This window comes from Nannospalax galili, unplaced genomic scaffold, assembly GCF_000622305.1.
Source record: "Nannospalax galili isolate Female #2095 unplaced genomic scaffold, S.galili_v1.0 scaffold173, whole genome shotgun sequence".
NCBI lineage: Eukaryota > Metazoa > Chordata > Mammalia > Rodentia > Spalacidae > Nannospalax > Nannospalax galili.
This window is the reverse complement of record NW_008334442.1, coordinates 1174541-1192683: the sequence shown is the minus strand read 5'-3', so window position 1 is coordinate 1192683 and position 18143 is coordinate 1174541. Positions and strand designations below refer to the sequence as shown.

The 18143-nt window shown below is 38.7% G+C and overlaps 1 protein-coding gene across 7 annotated transcripts in view; it reads right to left on the bottom strand.

Moving 5' to 3' along the window:
• Positions 1-18143, bottom strand: part of Fam172a (family with sequence similarity 172 member A) — a 480054-nt gene that overhangs the window by 436072 nt on the left and 25839 nt on the right. For 5 of the 7 annotated variants that reach the window (XM_008829338.2, XM_029561741.1, XM_029561742.1 and 2 more), the window contains exon 2: positions 4706-4829. The exons of the other annotated variants lie outside the window; for them this stretch is intronic. In XM_008829338.2, coding sequence (XP_008827560.1) covers positions 4706-4811 — 106 coding nt within the window. In that variant the 5' untranslated portion in view covers positions 4812-4829. The remainder of the gene's footprint in view (positions 1-4705; positions 4830-18143) is intronic. 7 annotated transcript variants of the gene reach the window in all.

Below are 18143 nucleotides of genomic sequence, written 5' to 3'. Positions count from 1 at the left end.
TGAGTACAATATTGTATAACTGTAATAATTCAACTGTAAACCTAAAAATTTACAGCCAATTCTGAAAGAGATGCATCTAAGCTCAGGAAATTGTTACTGAATATGTCAATGCTGTCGTAATGAAATGCTTCTTCTAATTATGTGGTTATTAAATTAAAAAATTTAAATTTAAAAAATTTTTTAAAAAAGAACACTGTTCTTGCAGAAGACCCAGGTTCAAATCCCAGCACCCACATGGCTGTCTGCACATAACTCCAGTCGCAGGGAAACTGACAGCTTCTTCTGTTCTCCATGGGCATTGCATGACACGAGTGCACTTACTTACATGCAGGCAATACACACACACACACATAAAATACAAATAATAAAATATTAAAAGTATATATAAATTACAAAGTTTCTGTACAGTAAAAGAAACAACTAAGGAAGGGAAGAGGAAACTGACTAAGTGGAAGAAAATCTTCACCAGCTACACATCCAACAGAGGATTAATATCCATAATATACAAAGAACTCAAAAAAGAAAGAAGATAAACGACCCAATAAAAAAAATGGCAATAGACCTAAACAGAGAGTTCCCAAACGAAGAAATTAAAATGGCTAAGAAGCACCTTAAAAAGTGCTCAATAGCCTTAATAATTAGAGAAATGCAGATAAAAACCACTTTAAGATTCCATCTTACCCCAGTCAGATTGGCAAAGACCAAGAGAAGGAAAGACTCCAAATTCTGGAGAAGATGTGGAGAAAGAGGAACGCTCATTCATGGCTGGTGGGAATGTAAACTCACACAACCACTATGGAAAGCAGTGTGGAGAACCCTCAAAAAACCAAAAATGAACCTACCATATGATCCCATGATACCACTCCTTGGCATATACCCATATGACTCATCATACTGTAGAGATACCTGTCCGGTACACCCATGCTTGTTGCTGCTCTCTCCACAAAAGCTAAGAAATGGAAACAACTGAAATGTCCCTCAACTGATGAATGGTTAATGAAAATGTGGAGTTCTACTCAGCAGTAAGAAAAGATTAAACCATGAAGTTTATGGGTAAATGGATGGAGCTAGAGAGTGTTATACTAAATGAAGTAGCACAAATGCAGAAAAGCAAGTGACGTATGTTCTCCCTCACTTGTGGGTTGTAGTATCAATCCCTTATATGTGAGTATATAAATTCTGATGTAACACCAGGAGCCAGGTAAAGGCAAAGGATACATGGAGGTAAAGGAAAAGAAACACCTGAAAGGGAGATAGTAGGGAACAGATGTTACATGAGGAAAGTGGGAAAAGTGTGAGTAATCAGCAGGGAGGAGAGGAGGGAGGGACATGCAAGGTATCATGGTGTGTAGGAGGAAGGGAATTCAGGAGAGGAAACATAATGGGAGTCAGGAGGTATTGAGGAGAGAGAGAGGATAATTGGGGCATTGTGACTAGGGAGGGAAGGAAGAAGGAAGCTGGATGGAAGAAAAAGAGAGTAGAGATGAGTGAATATCAGGGGGATAGGAGACCTAGAGGGAAAAGCAACACCCTAGAAACCCTATGAGAAATGCACATAGAGTGTCTGAACATTAATGCATATGTATACCTAGGAGCTGCTTGGTAGGGAATACAGTCCCAGATAGAAGAGACCTCCTTTAGAGTGACAAGCATTCCCAGTACAGCTCTCATCAAAGAAGCTTCCTTTTGCAACAGATGATGACTACTGCAGAGTTGCACATCTGGTCAGGCACGGAGAACATACACGCCTGAGAGATGACCAGTACTGGTGATATATCTGCAGTTGAATCTCTACAACTAAGGCTCATGGAACACAGTGGGAATAAGGGGTAGGGAGAGGGCTAATGCATCCCTCAACTCTCACCAGTGATGCTTCCATGTACATCAGAGTGTGATGTACACAGAAGTCCACAACTGGTCAAGTTTTGGAGAGTAAGACTGTAGAGTGTAGGATGGGACACCTACATGAACCTCACTCACCCATGGCTCAGGGACCATTGCGGAAGATGAGGCAGAAAGATTGTAAGAGCCAGGGCTGGTTCATGAACACAGGGAGGTGGAGGCTTCCAGGCCACTGGAGACTTATTCATGTGCGCCTGTGGCATCAAGCATGGGACCCATGTCAGCTTAATTAAACAAGGGCCCAAAGGAGAGGTAAGAAATAGGTGGTGGGCCAGCACTAGATTGAAAACTATTTGAGACTGATTGCTGCTGGGTAAGGGAGAGTATAACTTACATATGACCACTGGATGGTGGATGTGCTGACTAAATACCAGTGGACACATTTACACTGAAAGACATTTGGGTACAAAGAGCTGAATGAATAGGACTCAGCATGTATGGCAGAGCACATAGGGCTCAGTGAGGGGATGGGGGAGGCATGGATGTGGGAGGGGGTCTGGATTTGAGTGGGAAATGTATGAAATTTAAATATGTGTGTGTATGTAAAAAAATGTCATGTGACATTACTCATCTCTGTGTATTGTTATTCTTCTAGTAAATTTCATAAGGTAGTAGAAGTGATCTCCACTGGTTCCTGAGCCCTTTTCACTAAATATAATACATAACACACATAATATGAGTCAGCATTGCTGACCCAGACTAGGACCATGGACAGCAGCATAAGAAGCCTTACCTCAGTAGTGCATGTATGTTGGGACAAAAGTCAGTCACCTAAGGAAGGTTTTGTGGAATAGTAAAATGGTTCAATATATGAAATTCATATACTTTAAAAAGACATCAAGATGTATTTGTATATCGTACCATTCTAAAGAAAACTGCGAGGAAATACCAGGCAATGGGGAGATTGTGAAATCTGATGTTAATTTATTCTCATCATCATTTCTTATAGCCTTGATTATAGTTCATTAACTATTACCCTCCCCTTTCTCAGTCTCAATGATGAAGGCTTTCGCTAAGAAATTCGTATTTGCCACTAGGCTGCTTTTGATGTGAGGCAACAGCTTATTTGTAGATATCAGTCAAGCAGAATTTCCTAGTCTTGGTCTGGAATGTTCCCTCAAAGCCTACATGTGAAATCGGATTCCCCTGGAACTGGAGTTAAGGATGGTTCGTAGCTGCCATGTGGGTGCTGGGAATCGAACCTGGGTCCTCTGCAAGAGCAGTCAGTGCTCTTAACCTCTGAGCCATCTCTCCAGCCCCGAAAGGCTTGGCTTTTCAGCTTTACAATACAGGATGATGGAAACCGTTTAAGAGGCAAGTCTGAGAAGGTTTTAGGTCATTGGGCTGTGTTTTCAAAAAGAGGCTGTGAGGCTCAGGTCTCCCTTCTTTGCTTTATAGCAACGATGAGGTCTTCTGCTTTGTGTTTTTGCTGTAATATCAAAAGCAGTGGAACCAGTACTGTCAATGGAAACGTCCAATCTTGTGAACCAAAATGAACTTTTCCTCTTTTTAAGTTGCCTCAGATATTTTGTTACCTGACTAATGGAAACCTGGCTAACACAGCACCTTACCCTGTGTTTATATAATCTGACTTGTCAGCTCTTGACATTCTCCATAAATGGAAATACCCCTAGGTTAGTCACCAATTCAAAGTAGACAAGAAACATTCTGGAGTTGACCTAAATCCAGTCTTCATTTGGATCCTAAAATCTAAAGTGCAAACTTCAGGGAATTACACTCAATGGTTTTCAAATGTTAAGAAAGCCTTGATTGTTGTGAAAAGTGCCATTTGGGCATGATTTATTATCAGACTTACACACTGCTGTATTCTGTTTGCTTAATTCTTATAACTTCTAAAACTAGTATCTGGTGTTGATGATAATGGTAACTTTTTCTGTATCTACTTGGGAGTTCATAATAACAGATAGAACACAGTAGCTTTATTAGTTACTTTCTCAATGCTGTGACCAAAACACCTGACAGAAACAACTTCAGAAAGATTTAGTTTGGCTCACAGTTTCAGAAGTCTGTCATTCACGCTGGGGAAAGCACGAAGGAATAGGTGAGTCCACAGTGGCAGTGGCTGTTCACATGGAAACAGACCAGGAAAGAAAGAGAGCACACTGGAACCAGGAGTGGGTATAACCCTCAAAGGCCTCTTCTGAGTAACCTGCTTCCTATACCTACTTCTGCCTCCTAAAGCCTTGAAAATAGCAACACAAGCTGTGAGGGACACTACAAATTCAAATCATGACAGCAATGGTAGAAATTCTTGAGGCATTTTTTTTCCTCTAGGAATAAAATTGTATTTGACAGCATAATTGAAACACAAAAAAAGTCTAGAACTCAGAAATCCCTGACAATGTCTAAGGCAAACTTTTCTGAGGTGTTAACATGGAGGGCCTCTCATAAACTGCCCTTAGTTCCAGTGACATAGTGGCAGAGTACAAGAATTGCCAGCTTATGACATTCCATTAACCAAAATATGGTAAAAGCACTAATCATGTTTTAAAAGACGTGTTTGTTTTACCATTAAATGTGTGACCCTGAACAAAAGGAACATTAAGAAATGTTATATCTGTAAAAATCACAAATCTATGATTAATTTATTATGTACTATGTTTTGGACACTGCAATAGTTGCTGTGAGCAATATAAATCATTGCCAATAGTTTAGATATGGACATTCTTAGTTTAGAAATGAAATGAAATGAAATGAAATGAAATGAAATGAAGAGCACCTAAATATCCTACACTTTCTCTAGGCAAGGGAAATCTCCTGAAAAAGTAATTGAAGCATGTACCTTTCAGTGCTGTAGTCTTTTCTTTTTCATCTGGACCTCCCTGGTGGATTTGTGCCATGTTTATCCAAATTGGCAAGAAAATTAAAGAGCTCAAGGAAATAGACATCAATCTTCAGAAGACAGTCTAGAATGAATGAAAGCAATAAATTAAGCTCTACTCAACTCCTACCTACTATGAAACTCCTAGATCCTACAAGAGGAAGAAGATAATTTCCTATCTTAATTTAACACTGTTATTTTGTTGATGCCTATACCACAGAACTTATTACTGCCTGATTCACATGATAGTTATGGGTGGATCTGATTCAGTTAATAGCTTATAAGTTCCAAGAATACAGGTATCAAGTTTCCACTGTCATTTTAACACCAATACCACCAAACAAAAAATCTTAACTTGTAAGCTTGCTCAATTGAACTTAGTTCTTATTTGCTGGTGTGATGTGTGGGGGGACGTGATAACATCTAGTTATATAGCCCAGGCTAGCCTAGACCTTATGATCCTCCTTCCTCAGCAGGATCATCTAATTTCTTTTTAATCTCTGGATAATTTTGAAAAGGTGAAATTTCCTTTAAAGTTAAGTAAAGTAAGCATGTGACATTTAGAAGGTCAAAGTGTTTTCCTACTGGTATGCAGGTAGTTATAAGAAGAAAAACACATAAATATCTACAAATGGCATATAGTTTAATTTAAACATATAAGTTTATGGAAAATAGTTAGCATCTTCTAAAAAGAAACTATGTTTTTAATTCACTGTCCAAAAGCTGTATTCTATAAATGGCACTCCAGTAAACACACATGCTACACAATTATGATTTATTAAAAAACTTAATTCGGCCTTATTCTGGCCAAAGGGTTTAAAAACTATAAAAGATGGTCTTTCCAAATCTTCCTATGAGCAAGAATGCAAACCACTAATCCTAAAGTCACAACATATATAATGGAAATGTTCAACCTAAATTTAGACCATACATAAAAACTATATCGAAGCCAGGCATGGTAGTTCATGCCTGTAATCCTAGCACTCAAGTTGCTGAGGCAGGAGGATCTGAAGTTTGAGGCAAGCCAGAACTTAGCAGAACAACCCCATCTCAAAAACCAAAAGTGAACAATAACAACAAAAAGACCCCCACTAAAGATAGCAACAAAGCAAAACTGAATATTCCTCATTTCTTGACTAAGAAACTCAAAGGCAATTTCAGTTCACATTCTTAAGGATCTTTTAATTGTCCTGAAAAACAAAGGCATTCCTATAATCAGCAGAATATAACAGAAAATACTTAAAGACATACCTTTTCAATAAATAGGTAAACAATTTTAAGGCCTAATACTTATGAAATATTTCAAAGCTATCAATGCTGTAAATGGTCATAATCAATAAGGTTCACATCTCAACTCCAACTGCATGTACTGTAAGAGAAAAAACTCTGGCTCTACCATGAATGTGACATGAGCCCATGACCAATTCTTTAATTTCTCTGTGATTGGTTTTACACACGTGTGAAATGGAAATGAGAACTGTGCTTCCCTCACAGTGAAATTAAATACAAAACATGCAGTATGGTTCCTGCTCTGTAACTGTGCTTGATATATACTATCTTATACTTTTTGATGGTTGTAAATAAATCCTATCTTTATCACTTAATAATAGTTCTATAGCTACTTCATATCTTCAGCTTTCTCATCTATAAAATTTGGCTCATACCTCAAATACTAGTAGCTGAAAATCAAACATTACAGATACTTATGGTCAACTACTACCATAACTAGAAGTATTGGTGATACTCAATGGTATGAAATCTCCAAAAGAAATAACAAGACTATGAGGTGAATGCTATAGCTTGCATCTAGTGTCTCCCATCCCCTTAAAAATGATGTATTACTATTAAAGGCCTGGTTGCTGATCTGGGACACTATTGGGAGGTGGTAGGACTTTTAAGAGGTAGGGCCTAGTGGAAGGAAGTTAGGTCATTAGAGGCGTGTGGTGGAAAGAGATTCTGGCACCCTGGATTCTTCTTGTCTCTCTCTTTGCTTTCAGCTCATCATGATGTAAGTAGGCTTGTTCCACCTTGTGCTCTCCATCATGATGCTCTGTCTTGCCACAGGCCCCAAAGCAATAGAGTCAATTAAGCATGGACCAAAGCCTCCAAAACTATGAGCCACATAAGTCTTTCTTTATGTTGATCATCTCAGTCATGTAGTCACAGGGACACATAGCTTGCTAACAAAACCATTAACTGAAAGCATTTTCACTCAGTATGAAAGTAGCTGTTGTTTTTCTTTATGAATAGGTAATTCAAAGTTCTACAAATTCAATATGAATACAATATGCTCAAATTTCCTTAAGAAACATTTGCTAGTCTATAGGCTAGGCAATGTGCTCTAATGGTGAATAAAACAGATAAGGTGTAGGGGCTTAGTTACCAGCTGAAATCAAATGGACCATAACAAAATATATTAGACCTAGACTTTTTACAGCAAAACATGTGTAAGGGATATTTACATCCAGGAATTGGAGCAGACAAGTCCCTCAAGCCTGAACATAAATTTTACAAGCAACCTTTTATCAAAGTACCATTCTAGATACAAGAGTGGGGGCACACGCATTTAGTCCCAGAACCCCTGAGGAACAGGCAGGCAGAGCTCTGTAAGATTGAGGCCAGCCTGGTCTACATAGTGAGTACCAAGCCAGCTGAGACTACAAGGAGACTGTGTCTCAAAAAGAAAAAAAATTTAAAAAACACTAATCTACAATGGAAATTAAAGAGAAATGTTTTTAACAAGAGATTCTACAACATGTTCTTTCCTAACAAATACACAACTATTTTGGCTGTCTACAGAGAGCTCTTGTAGTTTTCATACTAGCCCCCTGGTAATGCAGTATTTCTTCTAACTCTAAATTAAGTCACTGGCCCCAAATTATTGATTCCTGAACAGAACAATATATATAATTATTTCATTGTGACTATTGTAAAGAAGATGGAAGTATATTTTTTATTCAAAAGTCATATTTAAGATTCATATTTTAAAGAATCACTTTCAAAAGTCCTGTGATTAAAGGGCAATTAATAATCATTCTTTATTTTATATGAAATAACTCAAACACTCACATAGCACTACACTGAGGCAATGCTATAAGTTAAGAGACTACTAATTACTCTATGTGACCTTAAACCTTATAGTAGCATATACAAAGCAAGAAAACATGAAGTAAAAGCAATTTGTCTGTTGGTCTCATATATACTGTGTTAGCTTTTACCCTCTTGAGTTATTTTCCATGGCTATGGCACAGCTGGTGAAGCTAAATCAGGAACATTATAAATTCTCAATTTGGTTTTCCTAATAAAAGTCCAGAGTTATAACCTGCATGACCACAGATAAATACTACTGAAAATGCAGCCAGCAAACCATTTGCTACATTTGATATATATTAATATGTGCTCTCAACATAGTTTATTTGGCATTATCTGATGGAGGTTAGGTTATAGGGAATAAAGTAGTAGAAGGTTTTTACTGTTGTGAATTGGGACACAGTTGACATGTTGTATACTTCATGATAACCACTAAAGTTTAAATATGGCTTCCTAATATGGTTACAGTACAAACTAGATTCAAAATATCTCCGTTTGCAATTTCATTCTGTGAACTATACAAGGCAATTATCATATCTTTGTCCTTTCTATGATACCAAAGAGAATCCACTGTGTAGAAATAAAGCTATAAATAACTTGACATGTGTAATCCTTATCCAGTCAGCATTTCAGAGCATGAAACAGTAAAATATTTACTTGTCCTGTTTGCTCAAAGGATGGTGAGAGCACCTATAAAAATGTACAGAAAAATACAGAGGCCTATTTTTCCATGTTTGTTTAGTCTTAGGCAGGAATTAAATCCAAACTAGGTACAGGTGATTTTGCAACAAAAGACTTTCCCACCTCATTTTCTTAATACACTGATAAACATAAAAAATATTGCACAGAACAAGTAAAAATTGGGTTAATGCTCTCAGGTCCCTCACTGCTCTGATGCTAGTCTAGCCAAAAAGAGTCTATGCTCACTAACTCAGGCTCTGGAAATCAAGCTCAAAACAGCTGACTTGCAAATGAGTACATTAAGTCAAAATATTACCAGAGATTTGTGAAAAACTAAAGACCAGCAAAATACAGTTAAAATAAGCATGTCGCACTCATTACCGAATAGCTCAAACTACTATTACATAGCACCCAGTTCTACAGCTACAGTGAGAAGATATGTATGCTTTGGGGTATGTGAGAACATATATGGGCACTGAGGGACAGGGTGAACAACGAAGGTATGAGGCTGGAGCAGACACAGAAGAAGACAAAACCCAGAATACTACAGACCCCTAGTGGATAGAAAATGGTAGCTTCACAGAGAACACAATTACGTTTGGATTAAAGTTTAAGTAAGAATAAGAATACCAGGTTCTAATTCAAGGTCATCTAAATTCCTTTCTTGAGTATCAGATACGGAATGAGAAATCTGGGTTTTGAATCTCAGTTCCACCAACTACTAGCTAAGTGAACTACCATGAAAACTATACATAAAATTATTTTGGAAACTATAAATTCCCTGACAAACACAATACATATAAAAATCAGAAAGAGAACTAGGCATCCTGGCACATCTTTCTGTTCCTAGCACTCAAGAGACTGAGACAGGAGGACCATTAGTTCAAGGCCAACCTGGGACATTACAGCATAACTCTGTTTCAACACTAATAATAGCCATCATCATCATCATCATCAGCTTCCTAGAAACCTGTACTTAAAATCTCAGGATACCAACAGTGAGCTAATTTATACATTGAAAAACTTTGATATGCATCATTTGTATGCACACCATGAACAGAAAATATAACCCCCACAGTAAGTACTTTCTATGTTGATTTGAGTTTCCAAGATTATACTGAAAAAATTATAATAAAAATTAAACTAAATTTTAAATAATGTATTTCACATTCCTTTCAACTTTAATCTGTACCAAGACAATGACCAAATATGTGAGCTCCACCTGGATTTAACATTTTACCCAAAGAATAATGCAGTTCCCACACTGACAACAAGAACACCAATTCCTTTACACGCAGTATCATATTAAGTCATCTCTACAAATGGCAAGGGTAGGCGGAGTTGACACACACCTTACAAATATGAGAAATCCTAGGCTTTAGGAAGTAAACGCTACTAAAGAATCCTATATACTAAAGGGTTAGGTTTCTGAATCTTCAGATAATTACTTATGGCCTAGTCTATCAATCTGACAAGGTGGCTACTTCCCTACAACAACAATTCCAATGTCCTCTGTGGAAAAGTTTCACACTCTCATGTACTACTTTCTACTATTAAGAAGTATTAAATTTTGGAGTTTGAAAAAGGTGGACATAATTACCTAACCATGTCAACTGAAACTGTCTCAGTATCTTCAGTGTGCTATGCAGCAATAAAACAGATAAAAATTATTCCCCATTGTTCCTTACAATGCTTTAACAAATCAAAACTATAAGAGAATGGTTCACCTACCTCTGCTTCCCTGGACCTGCATAATCCACAGGCCTCTCTCTGGGGTAAGTCTATCGCAGTCGTCGTGTCCTCATCGCACCCCCCCCAACAATGCGTTGACTCCCCCAGCTCCTTCACCCTCACACCTCCCCCGCCCATCTCTCCTCCTAGCCTGAGACCTGTTCCATTCCTTGTCTTGGCTCCCCAGGCACCAGGGGGAATCACCACTGCTTCCTGATCTTTGAATCCAGATCAACTCACTTACGTCTCGGGTACCCAGGAGCCCTTGGGGCATGGTCCCACCCTCACCACCCTCCACTTCCCTGGACTGAACAACCCGCCAGCCTCTTTCCTGGACTCCAGGACTGACCCTTCCTCTTCCTGATCCTTTGCATTCAGACCAACCCAGCTCTTCAGTGCAGTCCCCAGGAGCCCTTGGGGCCACTTGCCGCAACCATCTTCCTTTGCATCTCTAGGTAGTATGGCCACCAGCTGCCCTAGACCAGCATCTTTCCTGGGCCAGGCTTCCAGGCCAGTCCAACCCACAAATTCCAGAGGCCAAAATCTTTCCTAGAGGGATCAAGATCTTAGGAGAAAGCCTGAGAGCATCTGATCCTCATCTGACTTTGGCGTCTGTGGAACTACTGAAGACAAGAGCACTCTGGCCACTCCAATACAAAATTAAAAGAGAGAGCTGGAAGTTTAGAGAAACCAGCTTTTCATGCACCAAAAGTAAACCACAAAGACACATAAAGTTCAAAAAAAGAAGCAGACCTAAACTTGAAGGCTTGAGTCTCACACAAGAATCAGAAACTGCAAAAGAAATTCACATGTCAGAATCACAGAGAAAAATTGATAACATGAAAAACAAAAATAACATATATACACCAAATACCAATACTCTTCTGAGGAGTACAATGAGAAACCCCTAGAGATAATGCAGGGCATGGAACTCAAAAGAACAATTATAAACATGATAAAAGAATTCAGTGAATTTAAAGAACACACAAATCAAAGAACTGAAAGAAGAGAGGGATAAACTTCTAAATGAATTCAGAAAAGAGAAATATTGAAGAATACTCAAGCTGAAATGAAGAAGGAAGTAAAACATTCAGAAAGCCGATTAGAAACAATGGGAGAAAGTCTCACAAATAGGATGAATGAAACAGAAAACAGAATATCAAGACTGGAAGATAAAGTGGACGAAGTAGACCACTAAAGCAAAGATTAGGAAAAATTTAAGAAATTACAAGAATGGAATACGCGGGAATTGTGTGACACCATAAAAAGACCAAACTTATGAATCAAAGGCATACAGGAAGGAGAAGAATCCCAAGATAATGGCATGGGCCAGATCTTCAACAGAATCATGGAAGAAAATTGCCCACAATTAAAGAAAGACATGCCCATACAAATACAAGAAGCATATGGAACACCAAACAGACAGGACCAGAAAAGAAACTCTCCATGGCACATCATAGTAAAAACACTAAATGTACAAAACAAAGAGACAATACTGAAAGCTACAAAAGAGAAACAACAAGTCACATGTAAAGGAAAACCCATTAGGATTACAGCTGACTTTTGAGAGCAAACTATGAAAGCCAGAAGAGCCTAGACCAAAGCATTCCCAGTTTTAAATGACCACAGATGCCAACCCAGATTAGTATACCCAGCCAAAACGTCTATTACAGTTGAAGGGGAAAGAAAAATCTTCCAAGACATAAATAGACTGAAGGAATTCATGTCCACAAAACCAGCCATTCAGAGAGTTCTGGAAGCAATACAAAGAGCTGAAGAAAGGAAATGACTATACTCACAAGAGGATGTGGAAAGAAATTCAATGATGGTAAAACTGCGGAAAAGTATAGCTATATCAATAATGTAAACAAAAATAAAAATGGCAGGATTGAATACTCATCTGTGGGAGAGAGGATTGAGCCTAGGTTAAGTCTTAATGATAGCCATACAGCAGGCCTGAGGCAACAGCCCCACCACTGGAGCCTTGTGACAATTGCTCCCATTGGCAGATCATGAGACTGATGCCTAGGGCTCACCACTCCCTAATCACCACCCTTGAGATTCCAAGCTGCAACACTTAGATATTGCAACAGCCACGGTCAAGTGGTTTCCAGGAATCCAGGCTCCGAGCAGAAAACCAAAACATAAGTAATCTGAAAACTATTATGCTAATAAGATGTCTGACTTGCAATGTTGTGATAGGACACAGCCCTATCAAAGATCTGAGTTGTAAATTCTTGATTGGAGCCCTATCCTATATAAGCTTGTGCCCTTCTGTAATAAAGTGGATCTTTGACATGGAACCAGATCTCCTGTGTCTGAATGCGGCTTCGCTGACACAGTCTCCTCACCAGCCCTAGGGTCCCGGACCTGGCAAAAGTAGCAACAATTGGAGGCAACACCAGGGGAATGGAGAGTGGCCACAGGAAGCACCCTGCGCGAGCGGAGGAGCAGAGCCCGTGCAATCAGAGGCAGCACCAGGCAAACAGAGAATGGCTGCAGGCGGCGACTGTGTGAGCGGAGGAGCGGAGCCCGTGCAATCGGAGGTGGCATCAGGGCAAGCAGAGGAGCAGTGCCTGGAGACAACACTGGGCGAGTGGAAGAGTGGCTGCACCTGTCACCCCGGGCGAATGTAAAAGCGGCAGCACTCATCTTTCATTAATAACTTTTAATATTAACGGACTGAACTCCCCATTCAAAAGACACAGACTAGGTGAATGGATTAAGAAACAAAACCCATCTTTTTGTTGTCTGCAAGAAACTCATCTCACTTTCAAGAACATACACTACCTTAATGTAAAAGGATGGGAACAAAATATACCAAGCAAACTGTACTAATTTGCAATTGCATTGCAATTCTAGTATCTGACAAAATAGACTTAAAACTAAAACTAATCAGAAGAGAAAAAGAGGGCCACTTCATTCTGATCAAAGGAACAATAAATCAAGAAGATATTACAATCATGAACACATACTCACCAAACTCTGGTGCACCCAACTTCATAAAAACAATATACTACAGGGCATTAAGACCCAGATTAATCCCAACTCATGAATAGTAGGGGACTTCAATACCCCACTGTCTCCATTAGGTAGGACAACAGGGCAGAGAGTTAACAGAGATATTTGAATTAAACAATATCATATATCAAATGGACTTAACAGACATCTACAGAGTATTCCACCCAAGCACCAAAGGACATACTTTGTACTCAGCACATCATGAAACCTTCTCCAAAATCAACCATATATGGGGCACAAAACAACTGTCAGCAAATGCAAAAAGACTGAAAGAATTCCATGCATTCTATCAGACCACAATCCAATAAAGCATACAATCAACACCAGAAGAAGCCCTAAACACCACATGAACACATGGAGATTAAACAAGACACTCCTAAATGATGAATGGGTCAAAAGACAAATTAAGAAAGAAATAAAAGTATTCCTGTAACTAAATGAAAAGGACAATACAACACAACAAAACCTCTAGGACACACTGAAAGCTGTCCTTAGAGGGAAGTTTATAGCTCTAACCACCTACATCAAAAAATAGGAAAGAACACACATAAGTGACTTAACATTGCAACTCAAGACACTTGAAAAGCAACAACAAATGAAACCCAAACCTAGCAGACAAGAAGACATAACAAACATCAGGGCAGAAATTAATGAAATTGAAACAAAGAAAACAATACAATTAATCAACGAATCTGAGAGCTGGTTCTTTGAAAAGATAAACAAGACTGACAGACCACTAGCCAAGTTAACCAACAGAAAGAAAGAGCACCTCCAAATCAACAAAATCAGAGATGAAAGGGGAAACATCACAACAGACACCAGAAAGATACAGAACATTATAAGGAATACTTTAAAAACCTATATGCTACTAAATTTGAAAACCGAAAAGAAATGGACGGCTGTCTAAAGGCATGCAAGAAGAGATTAACAGCTTAAACAGACCCATAAGACAAAAAGAAATTGAAACAGTAATACAAAACCTCCCATCTAAAAAAAGCCCAGGACCAAATGGATTCACAACAGAATACTATCAGATATTTAAAAGATCTACATCCAATACTACTTAATTTATTCAAACATATAGAAATGGAGGGAGAACATCCAAATTCCTTCTATGAAGCGAGCATCACTCTAATACCAAAGCCAGGTAAAGATACAACCAAAAAAGAAAACTAAAGACCCATACCCTTAATGAACATAGATACAAAAATTCTCAACAAACTTGCAAACCACATACAGACACACATCAAAAAGATCATCCACCATGATCAAGTTGGCTTTGTCCCAGACATGCAGGGATGGTTCAATATATGTAAGTCATTAAACGTCATAAAGCATATAAATGGGCTCAAAGACAAGAACCACATGGTCATCTCAATAGATGCAGAGAAGACCTTTGACAAAATTCAACATGCATTATCTTCAAAGTCCTAGAGGGAATTGGACTGGAGGGAACATACCTCAACATAATTAAAGCCATATATAACAAACCCACAGCCAGCATCATTCTAAATGGAGAAAAACTGCAAGCATTCCCATTGAAATCAGGAACCAGACAAGGCTGCCCACTATCTCCACTTCTCTTTAATATAGTGCTTGAAACTCTTGCAAGAGCAATGAGGCAAGAGCAGGAAATTAAGAGCAAAAAAAGAAGAGATTGGAAACGAAGAGATCAAATTATCCCTTTTTGCAGATGATATGATATTATATCTAAGAGGTGCCAAAAAATTCACCAGAAAACTCCTAAAAATTATTAACACATTCAGTAAAGTGGCGGGTTAACCCACAAAAGTCTGTAGCCTTTCTATATACCAATAACAATTAATCAGAGAAAGAGCACATGGAAACACTCCCTTCACAATAGCTGCAAAACAAAATAATAATAATAAAATATCTCAGAATACACCTGACCAAAGACATTAAAGAGCTCTACAATGAAAATTTTAAATCTTTAAAGAAAGAGATTAAGGAAGACATCAGAGGATGGAGGACCACCCATGCTCATGGATTGGAAGAATATTGTGAAAATGACCATCCTATCAAAAGTCATTTATACATAGATTCAATGCAATGCCATTCAAAATCCCCATGACATTTTTCACAGAATTGGAAAAAAAATTCTAAGATTCACATGGAAACACAAAAAACCTCAGATAGCCAAAGCAACCCTGAGCACTAAGGGCAATGCCAGGGGGATTACTACATCAGATTTTAAGCTGTATTACAAAGCTATAGTCATAAAAACAACATGGTACTGGCACAAAAATACACCAATAGATCAAGGGAACAAAACTGAAGACCCAAATATGAGTAAACGCAATTTCAGCCACCTAATATTTGACAAAGGGGTCAAGAATATTCACTGGAGGAAAGACAGCGTGTTCAGCAAATGGTGCTGGCAAGACTGGATTGCCACATGTAGAAGAATGAAACTAAGCTCTTTCTTTCACCTTGCACAAAAGTCAATCCCAAATGGCTCAAAGACCTCAATGTGAAGCCTGAAACCCTGAAACTGTTAGAAGAAAACATTAGCAAAAACATACAAGATACAGGTGTAAGAAAGGATTTTCTAAACCGGACATCAACTGCTCAGGAAACAAGGGCAAGAATTAACAAATGGGACCTCATTCAACTAAAAAGCTTCTGTACATAAAAGGAGGCAACCAGGGAAGAGAACAGAAAACCCACAGAATGGGATAAAATCTTCACCATCACACATCTTACAGAGGTTTAATATCCAGAATTTATAATGAAGTCACAAAACAGAGAATCAAGACAAGAAGTAACCCAATTAAAAGATGGGCTAAGGAGCTGGACAGAGAGTTCTCAAAAGAAGAAGTAAAACTGGCTATGAAACATCTTAAAAGATGTTCAACATCACTAATAATTAGGGAAATGCAAATCAAAACCACTTTAAATCAGAAAGTTTTCAACATCTTTAGTAATTAAGGAAATGTAAATTAAAATCACTTTAAGATTTCGTCTTACCCCAGTCAGACTGGCTAAGATCAAGAGAACAAATTATACCAAATGTTGGAGAGGCGGTGGGGAACAGGGAAGACTCATCCACTGCTGGCGGGGCTGCAAACTTGTTCAACCCCTATGGAAAGCAGTGTGGAGAACTCTTAAAAAACTACAAATGAACCTACCACTTGACCCAGTTATACCACTCCTTGGCATATACCCAAAGAACTCATCCTATTGCAGAGACACTTGTACATTCATGTTTGTTGCTGCTCTTTTCACAATAGCTAAGAGATGAAAGCAACCTAAATGTCCCTCAACTGATGAGTGAATAATGAAAATGTTCATTTATAAGATGGTTCATTTATAAGATGGAGTTTTACTCAGAAGTAAAGAAAAATGAAATCTAATGGATGGATACAAGGAACCTAGAGGATAAAGCTTAAGATGCACCCACTTCCCAAATGGCACCTATTATTAAGGGAGAAAGGGGGAAAATGGGGGCACCTGAATTGGGGAAACCATGATGGAGGTGTGAGACAATGCAAGAGATAAATAATGCCTAGCTAGTTTTAAAAAACAGAGGTAACCCTATTACTCCAACAACATACTGACAAATTATACATAGCAGATCATGAAATATATGTCTAGGTAAGGTTTATCTGAGAACAGTTTGTCTTTGTCCAAGATTTATCTACATGACACACAGTAATGAACTGGTGGAACTAACCTTCTTGGATGTTTAACAGACATACTTTGAGGCCAATAATAATTTGGTCAGAGGGACATAAAGGACAGTTTTTGCTTCTTGCCCTCCTAGGTCGATTAGTTCCAGGGGACTATGAGCATCTCTCAAAATGTCCTGTAATTGTGGTGGTTCACCTGTCCTCTGGATCAAGTAAGCCGAGGAGACCCCACGAGATGGACTTGAACCAGTGTCCAGACTACAAACAGGAGGGTCAACACAGAGTAATCATTTCTTCCATGCTTCCAAGTGAAGCCAGCCATGGTTGAGCAGGACCTTTGACTTATCATCACATCAGTGGAACTGATAAAAGAAAGTAGCCAGGGGCTCCTCCCAAGCCCATGTGACCCCTGAGGAACAGATCCTCAAACGACCTTAAGAGTAAAAATAAATTGGTTTATCTGGGCCAACTGTATGGCCTTCAACACCCAAAAGGAAAGTATAACCAAAGATTAAAGGGGCCAATATAATTTTTTAAGAGTCCATGTGTATAGCTAAAGGCTACATAACAAGCAACAATGCCAGAAAGGAGATACCTTCTTTTGAGTTGTTGGCCAGGGTGTCCAAAGGGACTCCCAGATAGTAACCCAGCATAGAACTGGAAAAATGAACAGCAGACCCCAAACTTTTCTAAAGGAACATTGACAACTGATTGCTGCTAGACGAGGAACAGCTGACCTTCCTAAAACAGAGACCTCTAGAAGGCTAACTAGATTCACCAGATGGACAAGTAGTGCAGAATGGCTGGGGGTTTTGACAACACAACAGACAATAGCAGGGATACCCAAGTATAAGGCCTCTAGTTGGGGGAGGGAGGCTATGGGAGGATGCCATCTGGGAAGTGGGTGTATAGTCGAATAAGATGGTTTGGGATGTTCTGTGTGGTATACACATACACACACACACACACACACACACACACACAAAAGTCAACAAATTTTTAAAACTGTATTATATTTGAGGAGGAAGCATGGAAATTTACGTTATGTTAATTACTAGAGGTGATATACACTACCATTGAAATCTACCCAATGACTTTATAAACAAACACAGGCACCAAGGATCCAAGTGCAAACGATTATGACTAGTACTAATCAGATACATACAGATTAGAGATGCATGCGCCAACATCTCAGTGTTAGTAGCAAAAACAATGAGTCTTTCTGT